Below are 14015 nucleotides of genomic sequence, written 5' to 3'. Positions count from 1 at the left end.
AGACAGAACTCGCAAGCAGAAAGGAATATGCAGGAGAAAGGGGAGGGTCTCAAACTCACAAGCTCTGGTGTCTGGTTCCCCACCAATAAAGGAGCAAGGGGCGGAGAAACCAGGATGAACTATGTCCATTTGTATGCAGACCCGTCCTTTGAGTGAACACAGGCCCTCCCCCACAACAGCTGCCAATCCCAAAAGACCTTTTCTCCCTAAACGTTTACTCTGTTTCAAGTTTCGATCAAGTCCTAGCAGAGAACAAAAAATCTCTCCCACTTCCTTTCAACACCAGCTGTTACGGGGCGTGCTGCAACCAGAAAAAATATGTTTGAAGTGCTACAGTAAGTGAGGGTGCAAGAGTGTGGTGTGATTGGCTGAACTGGCAGTGGGGCAAAGGGCTAACCTGAAAGGGGAAACTTACCAGTAAGCTTCCCAAGAAGGCTGAGAATGTGGGGTCGCAAAGGGCAAAGAGGAAAAGTTGAGAGAGAACTCAGGCTATGGATCTGAAACACCCTCCAGCTGTTCAGAACTCTATCCAGATCCGTTACAGGTTCACAGTCCACTGGAAACTTTTGCCTATGCAGGACAGGTCTTTGGTGTGTATATAGTTGTTCCCAACGAATTTGAGAATTAACCCAGAAGTGAGAGGCAGAGCAAAAAGTTAAAAATAGCAGTTGCTGTTTAGTGCCTCTTGGCTCTAATCCAGAGGAAATATCGGGAGGTCTGAAATAATAACGCTGCAGCCCTAAAGCACACTTATTAGGGAGTCAGCCCTATGAAACGCAGAGGGAACTTTACTTCCAAGAAAGCATATAAAGACAGCCGGGTTCCATGCAGTTCAGAGGTTGTGAGAACCCCGATTCCTTCTAGGGTGTTGTTTACAGCAGCACACAGTAACGCTGCAAAACTCGCCCAAGTTTACAAAGGAAGCATGTGAACTAAATCCACGCGCCCAGGACCTTTAACAAGCAGAAGTGACTAATAACTATCTTTGTCTCTTCGCACTGCCTATCCCTCCGCCTTCCAAGGGTTCCTCCTTCCTCCTGTCCTTGCCAATAAGAGCGAGGTAGCAGGGATTACGCCCCGTTATTGGGTCAGCTGCAATTTCCACAAACGCCGCTTTGTCTGCTTTTAGGAAAAGGGGTTCGATGGGGAGACAGGAGACTTTGATCCCTGTGGTGTAACATTAGCTGGAAGATCCCGGGCCAATGCACGGCTGGGAACACTCCCTGCAGGCTGTTTACCCCCTTAGCCGCGCTTTAAGAAACTTGGGGCACCCCCCAAAAAACATATACACGCCTCTTTCTTTTAGGTTCAGCGGCCTGTTGCTGCAGGGAGGCGGCGGGGGGAGCGCGGCTCCTGCTCCCGAGCCGAAAGAGGCTCCCGCGGGCTTCGCACTTCGCCCAGTCTCCCTCCTCTCTTTGCCAGGAAAGGAAAGCGAGGCCGCCTCCGCGGTTCGGTCCCGAAGGGGACCCGGTCTGCTCATTGGGGCCGGAGACGTCGCGCCGGTTTCCCCTCCTTCCCTGCCCCGACTTGGTTTGCCCCGGCAAACTCCTTTCTGCCACTGGTTGGCAAAGTGGGACGTGGCCCTTGTCTCCACCCAAAATGTACGTAACGGCCTAATGGACGGGGAAGGAGGCAGCCCCGGCGGGCGGTAGCGGTGCGGGGCCCTCGGAGCGAGCGCGATCGTCTGCGGCGGGATCTGTCGGAAGGACGAAGAGGTACCTTGGTCAGGGGGGAGGCGGATCCTGTCGGGGGTGGGTGGCTGAATAGGGCGTGAAGCCGTAAAGGCTTTTGCAGAGAGGAGAGGCCCGCCCCATGTGCTCGGGAGGCCGTCGGATTCTGCAAGCATTTCGCCTGCTCAGGAAGAGACGGGAAACGTGGGCGCTCGATCCGAGGAGATCGTGGATTTGTAGAGTTGGAATGGGACCACGACGGTCATCTAGTCCAACCCACTGCAATGCAGGACTCATTTTCCCAACGTGGGACTCGAACCCACAACCCTGAGCTTAAGACATAGCTGTCAACTTTTCCCTTTTCTTGCGAGGAATCCTATTCGGAATAGGGAAAAAAATAAGGGAAACGTTGACAGCTATGGCTTAAGAGTCACATGCTCTACCTACCAGAGGTGCCAACTTGAATAAAATATTGTGGGGAGGGGGCACACACCAGGTAATCCCCGCCCCACATCATCGATCACATGACATGGCACATGATGCACACTATTTGAATGGCACTGCCCATCAACCCTAGGAGTTGGCTTCTATGCTACCTACTGAGGTATCCCAGCTGAGATCACCAGCACTATTTTGCGGCTCTTTCCACCAGCTCTTTAAGGGTGACCTTGGGCCAGGCACATGACTTTCAGCCTACCCAGCCTCATAGGATTGTTGTCCAGTGTCAAATAGAAGAACTGTTTCTGCTGCATAAAGAGCTCTGCTGGATCAGGCCAAATCAAGGCCCACACAGCCCGGCAGCCTGTTCTCGGATGCTTCTGTGGAAAGCTTGAAAGTGCAAGCAGTGCTCTCCTCATGTGGATCTCCAACAACTGGTCCTCAGAGGCCTGTTGCCCTTGGCTATCTATGTAGAACACAGCCCATGTGAGCTTCTCTTCCATTGACTTGTCTAATCCTCTTTTAAAGCTCGACCCAAGTAGGTAGTCATCATTGCCTCCTGCGGGAGAGAGTTTCATAGTTGGAATATGTGTGTGTAAAGAAGTGCTTTATTTATCTCATTTACCGTCTTTTCTAAGCTGCTTGAAAGAAAGGTGGGGCAGAAATAAAAGCAAACTCTTAAAGGCAGAGGGCAGTTGCTGTCTTATCACTTCCTTGTCTCCTGGAAGTCAGAAGTTTCCATGTCTGCAAAAAGAGGAGCTGGGGCTCTTTCGGAAGTCAGACCTGCCCCTGCCCACATACTCTTACCTCTAATTCTGCAAAGTTTCATGCAGCTCATTCTCTTATACAACTGTCAGTGGTCAGCCACAGAGCATGCGGCTCTGAGCAAGTGCAGAGGGCATTCGTGCTGACAGCTGTAATTAGTCAGTTTCCACAGAGCTAGGAATTATGGGAGAGGGGATTGCTAGTCTGATTAGAGTTGAGTTTAGTGCTGCAAAAATATAATCAATTAGATGAATCCATTAAAAAAACACATGCCTTCTCAATTTAGGCAGTAGTTATAAAAAAAGACATACACAAATTTGATTTCACAAATTGATATATAGATATATATAAAACCACATACATAAGAATTTCTAAAACTTGCAGGTGTTAGCAGCGGACTATAGACATACTATAGCAGCGGACTATAGACATCTTTCCACCATTGTGTGTGATGCCACTCAAAAAACTGAACAGCAGCTTAACACAAACTCCTTCAAATCAATAGTGCCTTCATAAAATATATATATTAATTTATACTGGGACCAAATGTTGCTTTTCTGCAATGACGGAAGGCACTCCAATCACTGTTTTCTTTTTTAAAAAAATATTGATTCACATGTGCCAGATGTGAGCCCCGGTATTTGAAGTTGGTTCAATGACTAAACCCTTCTGAGCTGTGTCTCAGGTTATGCATTGGTTATTGTACAACTCAACATGGTCTGCTCTCTGATAGCAACATTGAGTGTGAGACCATTCATGGTTCCTAAAAACTTAATAAACAAATAGGAAGTAGGTCAGTGAGTGTCTACTGCTGTGAACATTACCACAAGTGGCAATGTTTACAGCACCAACGTAAGTTGCACACACTAAGAGTAGAAGTGTGAAACACACATACTCATTCACCTCTGACAAATAGTCTTTCTGTCTCCTGTATAAAAAACTTCCGGAGGAGAAGATGGATATGTTTTCCCTGGGCTGCATGCTCTTTTATATCAAAGAAGGTGTTCAGCTTTCCCTTCCCAGCCAACCTAAATCTGCTCCCTTTCTCCTTGAACTTAATTCTTATTGACTTCCCTCTTCCAGCATATCTTGCAGACAGCAGTTCACCTAATTCTTTGAGACAACATTTTAGACTGAGCAGATAACTGAAGACTGTTGTAGTGGTCCTGAATCTTTATTTGCTCCCTGCAGCTAAACAGGGAAACGTTCCCATGATTTGAGAGAGAGTCCTTTCGGGTGTCCAAACTAGCACAAGCTTCTAACCATATTTAATCTACAAAAGAAACAATAGCTCTCTGATTCCGGTAAACACGCAAGACAGTGTGCACACAAACTCATTCACCCCCTTGCCATTTTTGTTGCTTTCCACAAGTTGGCAAGTTTGTTGGATCAAGAACATTGCATCTAACTCAACCACATAATAGGCTAAATTTATCTTTCTATTTGTCTACATTGAGGCTAGGCAGCTTTTAGGCCCAATGGGCCAGTTTTTCTATCTCCACCCACCCCATGGACCCAACTTTGATAGGTGGGTGGGCCGTGCACCTGTCAATCATCTGGTGTCATGATAACATCAGGTGACTGATAGGTGGGCAGTCCAACCCACCTGTCAAAGTTGACCCATGGAGGTGTGGCAGACATCTGTTTTGCCAGCATGTTCTCTACAGCAGTGTTTCCCAACCGGTGTTCCGCGGCACACTAGTGTGCCGCGAGATGTTGCCTGGTGTGCCGCGAGCGAGTCCAAAAAAGGTTGGGAAACACTGGTTTCTCTTTCAAAAAGGAAACATGGGTTAAAGCGGCGGCGCCGCCTCCCACTCACTTTCCTGCTCTGGCTTCCCTAACAGTTTTCCGAGTTGCGTCACTGGATCCAGCCCCCTTTTCCACATGTGACACGGGGCTGGAGGGAGGGAAAGAGGGCTTTACATCGCGCACAAAGGCAGCCTCCTAGAAGCGCTCTGGGCCGGCGCCGTTTCACCGAAGGCGCCGGAGGACCCCCACCCTCAGCTCCTTCAGAAAGGAAGCCCCGCCCCTCGGCTCCCTACGCCGCCAGGCAGCTCAGCTGACTGATGAGGACGTTCTGCGGCGGCGGCCGCCGCACAACCACCGCAGTTGCTGGCAGCGTCCGCAGCGCAATAAGTAACAGCGCCTGGTGCTGCCAACTCTTTCTCTCTCTCTCCCGCCCCGCCCCCAAGCTCTCGCGCGCCCCGCGTCAACATCGCCGCGCGCAGCTTCCCGAGCTTGAGGCCAGCCGCTGCACGCACGCGCCGGCTCGTAATCGGCTCCAGTTGTTGCCTTTCTCCGCCGAGGTCGGTGGACCCCGAGCCTAGGCTTCCTTCCCGCACCCCGCTTTCCGAAGACCGCACACCAGTTGGGCCAGTACATATTCCCCTCCCGTGACTGGAGCGGAATAGCTCTTTCTCTTCTTCCCCAACCCTTGTCGTTGGAGGAGTCCCTCAGTCCCTCGCTTTGCTGCCTCCTCCCCCCCCCACCCCCAAAGCTTGGAGGTTCCCCGGCAAGGGGGAGGGAAAAAAATTGAAAGTTACACTTTCGTGCGTCCCTCCCGGCGTGACGCTGCGCGCTGACGTCACGGGGCTGTAATGGTGGTGTGCCTCGAGATTTTTTTCATCAAACAAGTGTGCCTTTGCCCAAAAAAGGTTGGGAAACACTGCTCTACAGAAGCAGCACCTAGCAGGACTGAACTCAGGTGGTGGGTTCAGTTCTGCCCTCTGCAGGGATCTGCTTCCCCTGTTGGGAACATGCTGGCAAAGCAGCAGCTAGAAGCATTGACACCCTACCGATCAGCTGACATCACCCAGAACTGATGGACAGGTGGGCATGGTTTGGAGGAAAATGGCTTTGTGGACCAAACTGGAACTCCACTTGGGCCAAGACTGGCTCATGAGCTGGAGCTTCCCCACCCCTTCTCTGCATCACAGCAGGTGAACTCCTTCCTATTCTTGTGGGGATGACGTTTGTTGCATCATCTTCTTTCACCATAGTGTGGACAGTCCAGCAGAATCCCAGATACCTCCTGAACCCAAACAGGACTTGAGCACCATGTCTCAGCAGCTTCTCTACCGGGCTCTGGTGTCGGCCAAATGGGTCTCGGAAGCCATCAAGACCCCTCAAGCTGGGCTGGCCGTGCGGCTCCTGGACGCCTCCTGGTACCTCCCCAAAATGAAGCGCAACCCCCGGAGCGAGTTTGAGGAGCGCCACATCCCCGGAGCGTCTTTCTTCGACATCGACCAGTGCAGTGACCGCACTTCGCCGTACGATCACATGCTCCCCGGCCCGGCTGCTTTTGCAGAGTACGTGAGCAAACTGGGGGTTGGCAGCGACTCCCATGTTGTGGTCTACGATGCAAGTGACCAGGGCTCTTTCTCTGCCCCTCGCGTCTGGTGGATGTTCCGGGCCTTTGGGCATGACGCCGTTTCCGTCCTAGATGGTGGGCTGAAGAACTGGCTGCGCGAGGGGCACCCCGTCAGCTCTGGGAAGAGTCGCCCTGTTCCTGCGGAATTCCATGCCTCTCTGGACAGATCACTAGTCAAAGCCCACGAGGATGTTAAGGAGAACATTGAGGCCCAACGCTTCCAGGTGGTGGATGCTCGGTCAGCCGGGAGGTTCACTGGGACGGAGGCAGAACCCCGGGAAGGTAAAACGTCTCTTTAGGCCTTGAGGGTAGAAGAGTTGGCTTCCTTTAGCTCAGCGACTGAGAAGGAAAGAAGCAAGGGAGAGGCACCAGTGCAGGATATGAAGCCTCTAGATGATAATGATGATGATGATGATAATAAATAATAAATTATTTACTGTATTTTTCGTTCTATAAGACACACTTTTCCCCCTCCAAAAATTAAGGGCAAATGTGTGTGTGTCTTATGGAGCGAATGCAGGCTCCATGGCTTCAGCGATAGCATTGTGAAACCTCCAAAGCGCAGTGGGAGCGCTCCCGCTGCTCTCCAGAGGCTTTGTGTTGCTTTTGCTGAAGCCTGGAGAGCGAGAGGGGTCGGTGCGCACCGATCCCTCTTGCTCTCCTGGTTTTGCTTCGCTGGAGAGGCGCTGCGCAGAGAGGGAGAGAATTTTTTTTTCTTGTTCTCCCCCTCTAAAACAAGGTGCGTCCTATGGTCGGGTGCGTCCTATAGAGCAAAAAATACGGTCTACTCTGCCCTCCCCAGCTCAGACCGGGCTCAGGGTGGCTAACACCAAATATAAAAACAATTGATTAGAATACAGCTTAAAAAAACAAAACTAAAATACAACATTAAAACATTAAAATGCAGCCTCATTTCAGTGGAACTCAAGCAAAAACTTTTTGGGGGATAAAAACGTCAGGTCTTCACCAAGGCTAACTATCCACACTAGTCTTACATGGGCCAGAAAAAAGCCGGGGAAGTCCCCAAATAGGAGTTCCAACACAGAAGGAGAAAGGAAAAAAGAAAGGGGGAAGGAATCAAATTGATTCCAAGCCAAAGGCCAGGCGGAACAACTTTGTCTTACAGGCTCTACAACAAATCCCATCATCCCTGACCACTGGCAATGCTGGCTGGAACCATTCTTATTATTTATTACATTTATATATCACCACCACCCCCTTCATCAAAACACCATGGGGTGCTTTGCAACAGACAACACAAATGTCAGGGCGTTAAGATAGTATCTGTGCAATATAAAAATTGGAACAGTTATGTAAATACAGTTGATATGAAATCCATCACAGAATACGTTTCCTCATGAAATACAGATTCTCACAACAGCGCGGGAGGAGAAAATCAGCCACAGGGTATCTAAGATAACAAAAATGTTGCACAAATTCAGAATCTTCTCTCTAGTCAAAGTAGCTCTCCATCCTGGCAGCCCACAGAAAATGGCGGACCCTCCCAGCTCTCACCTGGGAGTGCCTCCCTACCTCTCACTTCAAGGTCCTTCTGTCATCTATCAGCCACTGTTCTGTGGGTGTGGTCCTTGGCCCCCAATGACATCCCAGAAGAGGAGACATCCAAGGGGTAACTCCCTGTGGAGTCTCCCCCTGGAATTTGCCCATCACTGGGCAACCTGCTGTGTGCAGCATCCCTGACTTCTCTCCCCATCCTGAAACACAGCCATAAGGAGCTTAAGTCCAGCAGCATCTGAAGGGACACCTTTCCCATCCCTAAGAACCTTTCATACAAGGCCTGGTCAACCGCTTGATAGACATGAGTGCAATGTCTTGGTTCTGGAGTTCTAGGAGCTTTTTTCCTACCTCAAGTCACATGTATTCAATGGATGAGGTCTGTAGGGTTGTACTGGAGAACTTGGTGCCTTCCAGATATCATTGTGTTAAAATTCCCACCATCCCTGACCATTGGCCATGCTGACCACGGCTGAAGGGAGTTGGAATCCAACAACATCTGGAGGGCTGCAGACTCTCAGTGCAGAAAGATTTACCTTACTGTGCCCGATGCACAGTTAAGATCTTTGCTGGGGATACTGTAAAAAAACAAAATTGTTTTCTCAAGCGCACAATGATTCCTGGAACACACTTTAGGCTTAAAGGGTTTCCTCCCCACTTGCTAGCTCAGTGATCAAGCAGGTGCAAGTTTGCAGCTGTGTCTCACTGTCATAGGTGAGATCCTGCTTATATATAGGCCAAGTTCCACAGAGGATGCTCACACACGGTTGCTCACATGGATTGATTTAAATCAGGCACCCCCAAACTCGGCCCTCCGAAAGTTTTGGGACTACAACTCCCATCATCCCTAGCTAACAAGACCAGTGGTCAGGGATGATGGGAGTTGTAGTCCCAAAACATATGGAGGGCCGAGTTTGGGGATGTCTGATTTAAATGAAGGCGATTTGAACTGCAAGGAAGAAGAAAATGAACATTGTAAATCTGCTTCTTGAGCGTGTGTGTGTCCTAAGCAGTTGGTATAACAGTTTTTTATACTTTTTATTTTGTTTTAACTTTCTCCAGGAATTGAACCTGGTCACATCCCTGGCTCGGTGAACATCCCTTTCACTGACTTCCTGACCGAGTCTGGCCTGGAGAAGAGTCCAGAGGACATCCGCCGCTTGTTTCAGGAGAAGAAAGTGGATCTCTCCAAGCCCCTGGTGGCCACTTGTGGTTCTGGGGTCACAGCCTGCCACGTGGCTCTGGGGGCTTATCTGTGTGGCAAGGCTGACGTGGCCATTTATGATGGTGCTTGGGTGGAGTGGTTCATGCGGGCACGGCCTGAGCACATCATCTCAGAAGGGAAGGGGAAGAGCCTGTGAGTTTTGGGGCCTCTCGCCTCAACAAGGGGCAGAAACTTTGCTTTGTACAAGGGAAGGGCCTGGCCTTCAAAAATTCTGTCTTAAGATGTTCTCGCCAATGTGCGAAGCATTTCAACAGCAAATATGGGGTTCTGCTGTCCCTCTGTTGGGCATGAATGATGTCCTTTGTTCACTGCTGCTTGTCTGGGTGGAAGAATGCACTGATCATGGTATGACAAAATAAGGGTTTCAGGTTGCACAAAGGAGTTGTGGATGTCCAGTCACATGGGCCAAACCACAGGAAAGGGTTAGGTACGGAATCAAGTTAGCACTTTGACCGTGGCAAATTATCTCATCTGACTACACAGTACCAATCGTTTCCCCCTTGTGAATTGAAATCTGGTTTACTTTTTTTAAAAAAGTGAATTCTGTTTTTTTTTTAATTAAAAGCATCTTAAGGTACTTTAATTGTTCAGTGTGTTTGTTTGTCCTGATGTAGTGGCTTCTAAAGCATTTTGTTCAGTACACCATATGTTGTAGATCACAACTTGAGTTAACACAGTTCTGCACTTGAGCACAGCAGCATAAATATCGGAAGCATAAATATTGCCACCCATTGAATGAAGCTGTACCCAGGGAAATGCACAAGCTTCCTGGCTACACAGAGCTCTTAAATCAGGCATAGGCAAACTCGGCCCTCCAGATGTTTTGGAACTACAATTCCCATCACCCCTGACCACTGGTTCTGTTAGCTAGGGATCATGGGACTTGTAGTCCCAAAACATCGGGGGGGGGGCGAGTTTGCCTATGCCTGTCTTAGATCTTTCTGTGGCCAAGGTGGGAAGGTGGTTCTTAATCGTCCATGGAAGGTGTTATAGAAGGGCAGGAGCATCTTATGGTGAGGGAAAACCCTGTATGTTTCAGGTAACTTGCTGTTATTTATCTGGAGATGATCATTAAAAGTCAATTTCCTAGTTTTTGATGAATAATTACAGGTAAGCATGCCAAAGCCACAAATTCCTTCACTTTAAAAAGTGGTGTACGTTTGTTCTGCCCAAGGCAACAGTCTCAGTTGGGGAGTGGGGTTCTGGCTCAAACGCGGAGTTAGGTTGGACACAAAGTTCAGGGATGCTGGTGTCGGCATGGAGAGGGCCAGGAGGCCAGCTGGCTAGCCCCAGCTGGGCCGTCTCCTTCCAGCCGTCCCGCTGTGAAGACCATCACCTCTGCTCCGACATAAATCAGTGACCTGGGCTTCACAGCCAGGGCACACTATCAGCAGATTGAACTGCGCACACAGAATAGGCGTGAGGCTTGTGGAAGCATACTACAACTACAGATTTATTAATCATACTGTAAATCAGGACAAAGAAACATGTCTCTCTCTCGTCTCGGAGAGAACAGAGAAAAACAGAAACTATACACAACGGAAGTCCCCAGCAAGCTGTGCTGGAATGTAAACAGACATGTGACACGCAACAATTCCATACGTCTGCTCCTTAAGGTGGAATGGAAATGTCAACAGCTAGGACTGCTACCAACAGTCCTAGCTCCAGGAAGCAAAGTTGGTCAAGTGTAGGTCAAGTCCAAGCAAAGCAAGCTCAGCCAAAGCAGAGGGTCAGTCCACAAAAAACAAGGTCAGGCAAAGCAGAGATCAAAGTCCAAAAAGCAAACAAGCAAGGTGGGTAGCACCCTTGATATCTCCAGGTGAAGTTAGTCTGGACTCAGACAAGGCAGGGGTGAATATTTCATATAGTTATATTGCATTAAAAAGGACTGCTGCTTCCTTTAAGCAGCTGGCTCTAGCCTCCAATGAGAGTCAAGCCTATTCTCTAAAAGGGACCCAGCCTGTTTTAGGAGCTGTGGATTCTGGTGATGTGGAGGAGACTGTGGTTGTGCTGTTGCCTCCAACATCACAGACAGTAATGTGACAGCTTTAGGCGGGAGATGTGCAGGCATCACGGGCCCTTCTGGTCCTGGAACTTCTTATGAGGTAGGGATGTCACAGGCCAGCTCAGAGGGCAAATCTTCTTCCCTGTCAAATATGTCCTCTGAATCCAAGAGGTTTTCCCCTGAAGATGAGCAGTCGGAGCCCTTGGTCATTACACTGGTTGACTCCCCTTGATAACAGTGCTATAGTGACATATAAAAAGTAACAATTGCAAATGCGCTTTAAAAGTCATTGTTCTTTTTTGCAGTTTAATCTTTGATATATTCAAACACAGGCATTTATTAACTGAAGAGTCCCTCCCCTCCACCCCCCAAAAACTGGCAAAAGAATAGATATGAATTATACATCAGCAGCAGAAGCATATATGAGAAAATGGATTGTGCTCCTGTTAAGCTGGCAGAGTGTTGATATGATGTGCTTTTAAAATGCGAAAGCCCTTTTGGCTGATAGAAGTAGCTCAGATGTATATATCTGAGAGCCACTCTTATCAGCATATCTCCCCTTCCAGCTCTGTTCTGTTCAGCTGCATTGGAGGGGTTTTTTTTTGATAAAGGCTTCTTTGCTGAAAAGCAACAAGCCTGGAAGAAATATATAAAATGATATTTGAATTTCGCTAATTCGCTGTTCTGCTGTTCAGATATGGAACTTGGATAGGAAGGTTTGAAGCGCAATATACAGGGATATTTCACAGGTAGTAATTTATGTGGTTATCCCCTCCCCGCCACCCAGCTTTCATTCTAAAACCATTGCAAAGGGTGGATGAAAGCCCATTTAACTCCCAAAGCTCTATGCCACCTGATATAAAAGGTAAAGGGACCCCTGACTGTTCAGTCGCGGACGACTTTGGGGTTGCAGCGCTCATCTTGCTTGAGCCGGCATTTGTCTGCAGATAACTTCTGGGTCATGTAGCCAGCATGACTAAGCCACTTCTGGCAAACCAGAGCAGTGCACGGAAACGCCATGTACCTTCCCGCCGGAGTGGTACCTATTTAGCTACTTGCACTTGACATGCTTTTGAACTGCTAGGTTGGCAGGAGCTGGGATTGAACAACGGGAGCTCACCCCATTGCGGGGATTCGAACTGCCGGCCTTCCGATCAGCAAGCCCTAGGCTCAGTGGTTTAGACCACAGCACCACCCATGCCACCTGATATACATGGAGCTAAAAGCTGGAGTTAATGTCTTGACCCTCTAACACAAGTACTTCCATCTGCAAACACTGATCACATGACTACTTTATATGCACACCTAAACAAACTTAAGGCTGTACACCTTTGGATCTGGAAACAGATCCACTGAATATAGAGCAATGCAAGGGGTGCCTGTGCCAAGTGTGTTCATTTACAATGAAGTCATTGAGCATGAAAATAAGTAGCGATCAGGATCCCAGAGGATCTACTTTGTGGGGAGCACTGTAAGAGATGTCGATCTGACTGAGTGCTTGTTGAGCTAGGAACAATCATAACCATTTTCTGTATGCATTCCTCATTCAAAGGAGCTGTTAGCACAGGTGGGTGGAGGCAGGCTAGCACCTTCTGGGATCTATGATGCTTTTTAAATAGAATCCTGATTCAATTAATCAGCTGGAGCCAGGTGCAAAAATAGTGACTGGGGTGGGTGGACATTTAATGATGCTTGAAGACATGCTCGCCTACGAATTTGTTTTCAGCACCAGAACTGGGCTTCCTTCACACGGTATATTTAAAGCACTGTGATGCCACTTTAAACAGTCGTGGCTTCCCCCAAAGAATTCTGGGAGTTGTAGTTTAAGGGCACTTACTTCTCTCAGAGCTACAGTTCAATTTCCTGTGAAGAGGAAGACTGATTGTTAAACTACTCTGGCTGTGAATGTGGCCTGTGGATGAGCCACTCTGGCCTCATTATCCTTTCTTAGGAAAACTGAGCCCTGGTTCCCTGCCCAGCCTTTGTCTCAGCAGCCTAATTTTCATTCTGGGGGTGAGCAATGGTGGTGATGGGGAAGGCTTTCATCATTCTCAGCCAGTGGTAAAGAGTGACTGGGGTTGGAATCCTGGAACATCTGGGAACCCAAGGTTGAAGAACACTGTGTTTGGCAATTGTCGAGAGTCCAGAACCTTGCTGTAAATCACCCAGAGCCTCTCCAGTGGATCTAGACCAGTGGTTTCCTGCAGCTGTGTTTTGGTTTTCAAACGTTTTGGAAGTCAAATGGACTTCCGGAATGGTTCTTTTCGACTTCCAAGGCACGACTCTAATTCAAGTTTGCATAAATGTGCAATTAACTGTTATTGTTTTGATTTTTTTGTGCTACTATCTTCCTTAGTGGGTCACACAAATGGCTATTCTGAATAATGCACTGGGGATAAGAGTTATAGAACCAAGGGGGCAGCGAATTGAAAAAGATTAGGAACCACTGATCTAAATTGACCTTCTGCCAACTCTTGTCCTAGTTTCTGATAACCTGTTAACAACGAAAGGCACGCACACAGCTCCTCCTTCAAACTGAGGCTACATACATACCATACATTTAAAGCATATCACCCCACACCAAGAATCTTGTGAGCTGTGGCTTGTTAAGGGTGCAGGGAATTGCAGCTCTGTTTGGGGGGAGCTACAGTTCCCAGGAATATTCCAGGGGGAAATGTGTGGGATAACCAGCCTCATAAAACCAACATGTATAAATCTAATTAATGCACAAAGGGGTTAATATGATGGAGTTAGCTGTCCTACTAGGCTTAGCTATGTCCACTTCCTTTACCTTAGGAGGAACTAGTCTATCAGGCCTATCATTCTCTCTCAGTGACCGGCTTGATAGTTTGTGATTTTGAATCTCTCACCCAGTACTTGCCCCAAACCTGGATCTTGGCATCCAGGGAATCTCCTTTTTCAAGCATGCCTATTATTTTCCCATGAACCCACGAAACGCGCTTCCAATGCACTCTAACTGTGCGTTGTGCCGCTCCAGCCCACTGGGAAAGCCTCCTTTGTGGTGGC

At 48.5% G+C, this 14015-nt stretch overlaps 2 protein-coding genes across 3 annotated transcripts in view; one reads left to right on the top strand and one right to left on the bottom strand.

Annotated features, from left to right (window-relative positions):
- The window catches only part of SSTR3 (somatostatin receptor 3), a gene marked incomplete at its 5' end in the record, with an annotated part of 238607 nt that overhangs the window by 75943 nt on the left and 148649 nt on the right, over window positions 1–14015 (bottom strand). The window lies entirely within an intron of this gene.
- MPST (mercaptopyruvate sulfurtransferase) lies at window positions 304–9560 on the top strand. Of its 2 annotated transcripts, none has more exons than XM_081928411.1 (3): window positions 304–335; window positions 5873–6525; window positions 8821–9560. In XM_081928411.1, exons 1-3 carry the CDS (start codon window positions 319–321, stop codon window positions 9117–9119), a joined length of 969 nt encoding a protein of 322 aa, XP_081784537.1. In that variant the 5' UTR covers window positions 304–318; the 3' UTR covers window positions 9120–9560. The 2 variants fall into 2 exon arrangements, with proteins under 2 accessions (XP_081784537.1, XP_081784538.1); XM_081928412.1 differs by lacking the exon at window positions 304–335 and adding an exon at window positions 990–1715.

Source organism: Podarcis melisellensis (genome assembly GCF_964234715.1).
Source record: "Podarcis melisellensis genome assembly, chromosome: 10".
In the NCBI taxonomy this organism is placed as follows: Eukaryota; Metazoa; Chordata; class Lepidosauria; order Squamata; family Lacertidae; genus Podarcis; species Podarcis melisellensis.
This window is presented reverse-complemented; position numbering and strand designations above follow the sequence as displayed.

Bases quoted from the DNA above. Each gene is read 5' to 3' on its own strand.
- MPST (XM_081928411.1), top strand. The intron at 6,526-8,820 runs GTAAAACGTCTC...AACTTTCTCCAG, and splicing joins GGAGGCAGAACCCCGGGAAG to GAATTGAACCTGGTCACATC.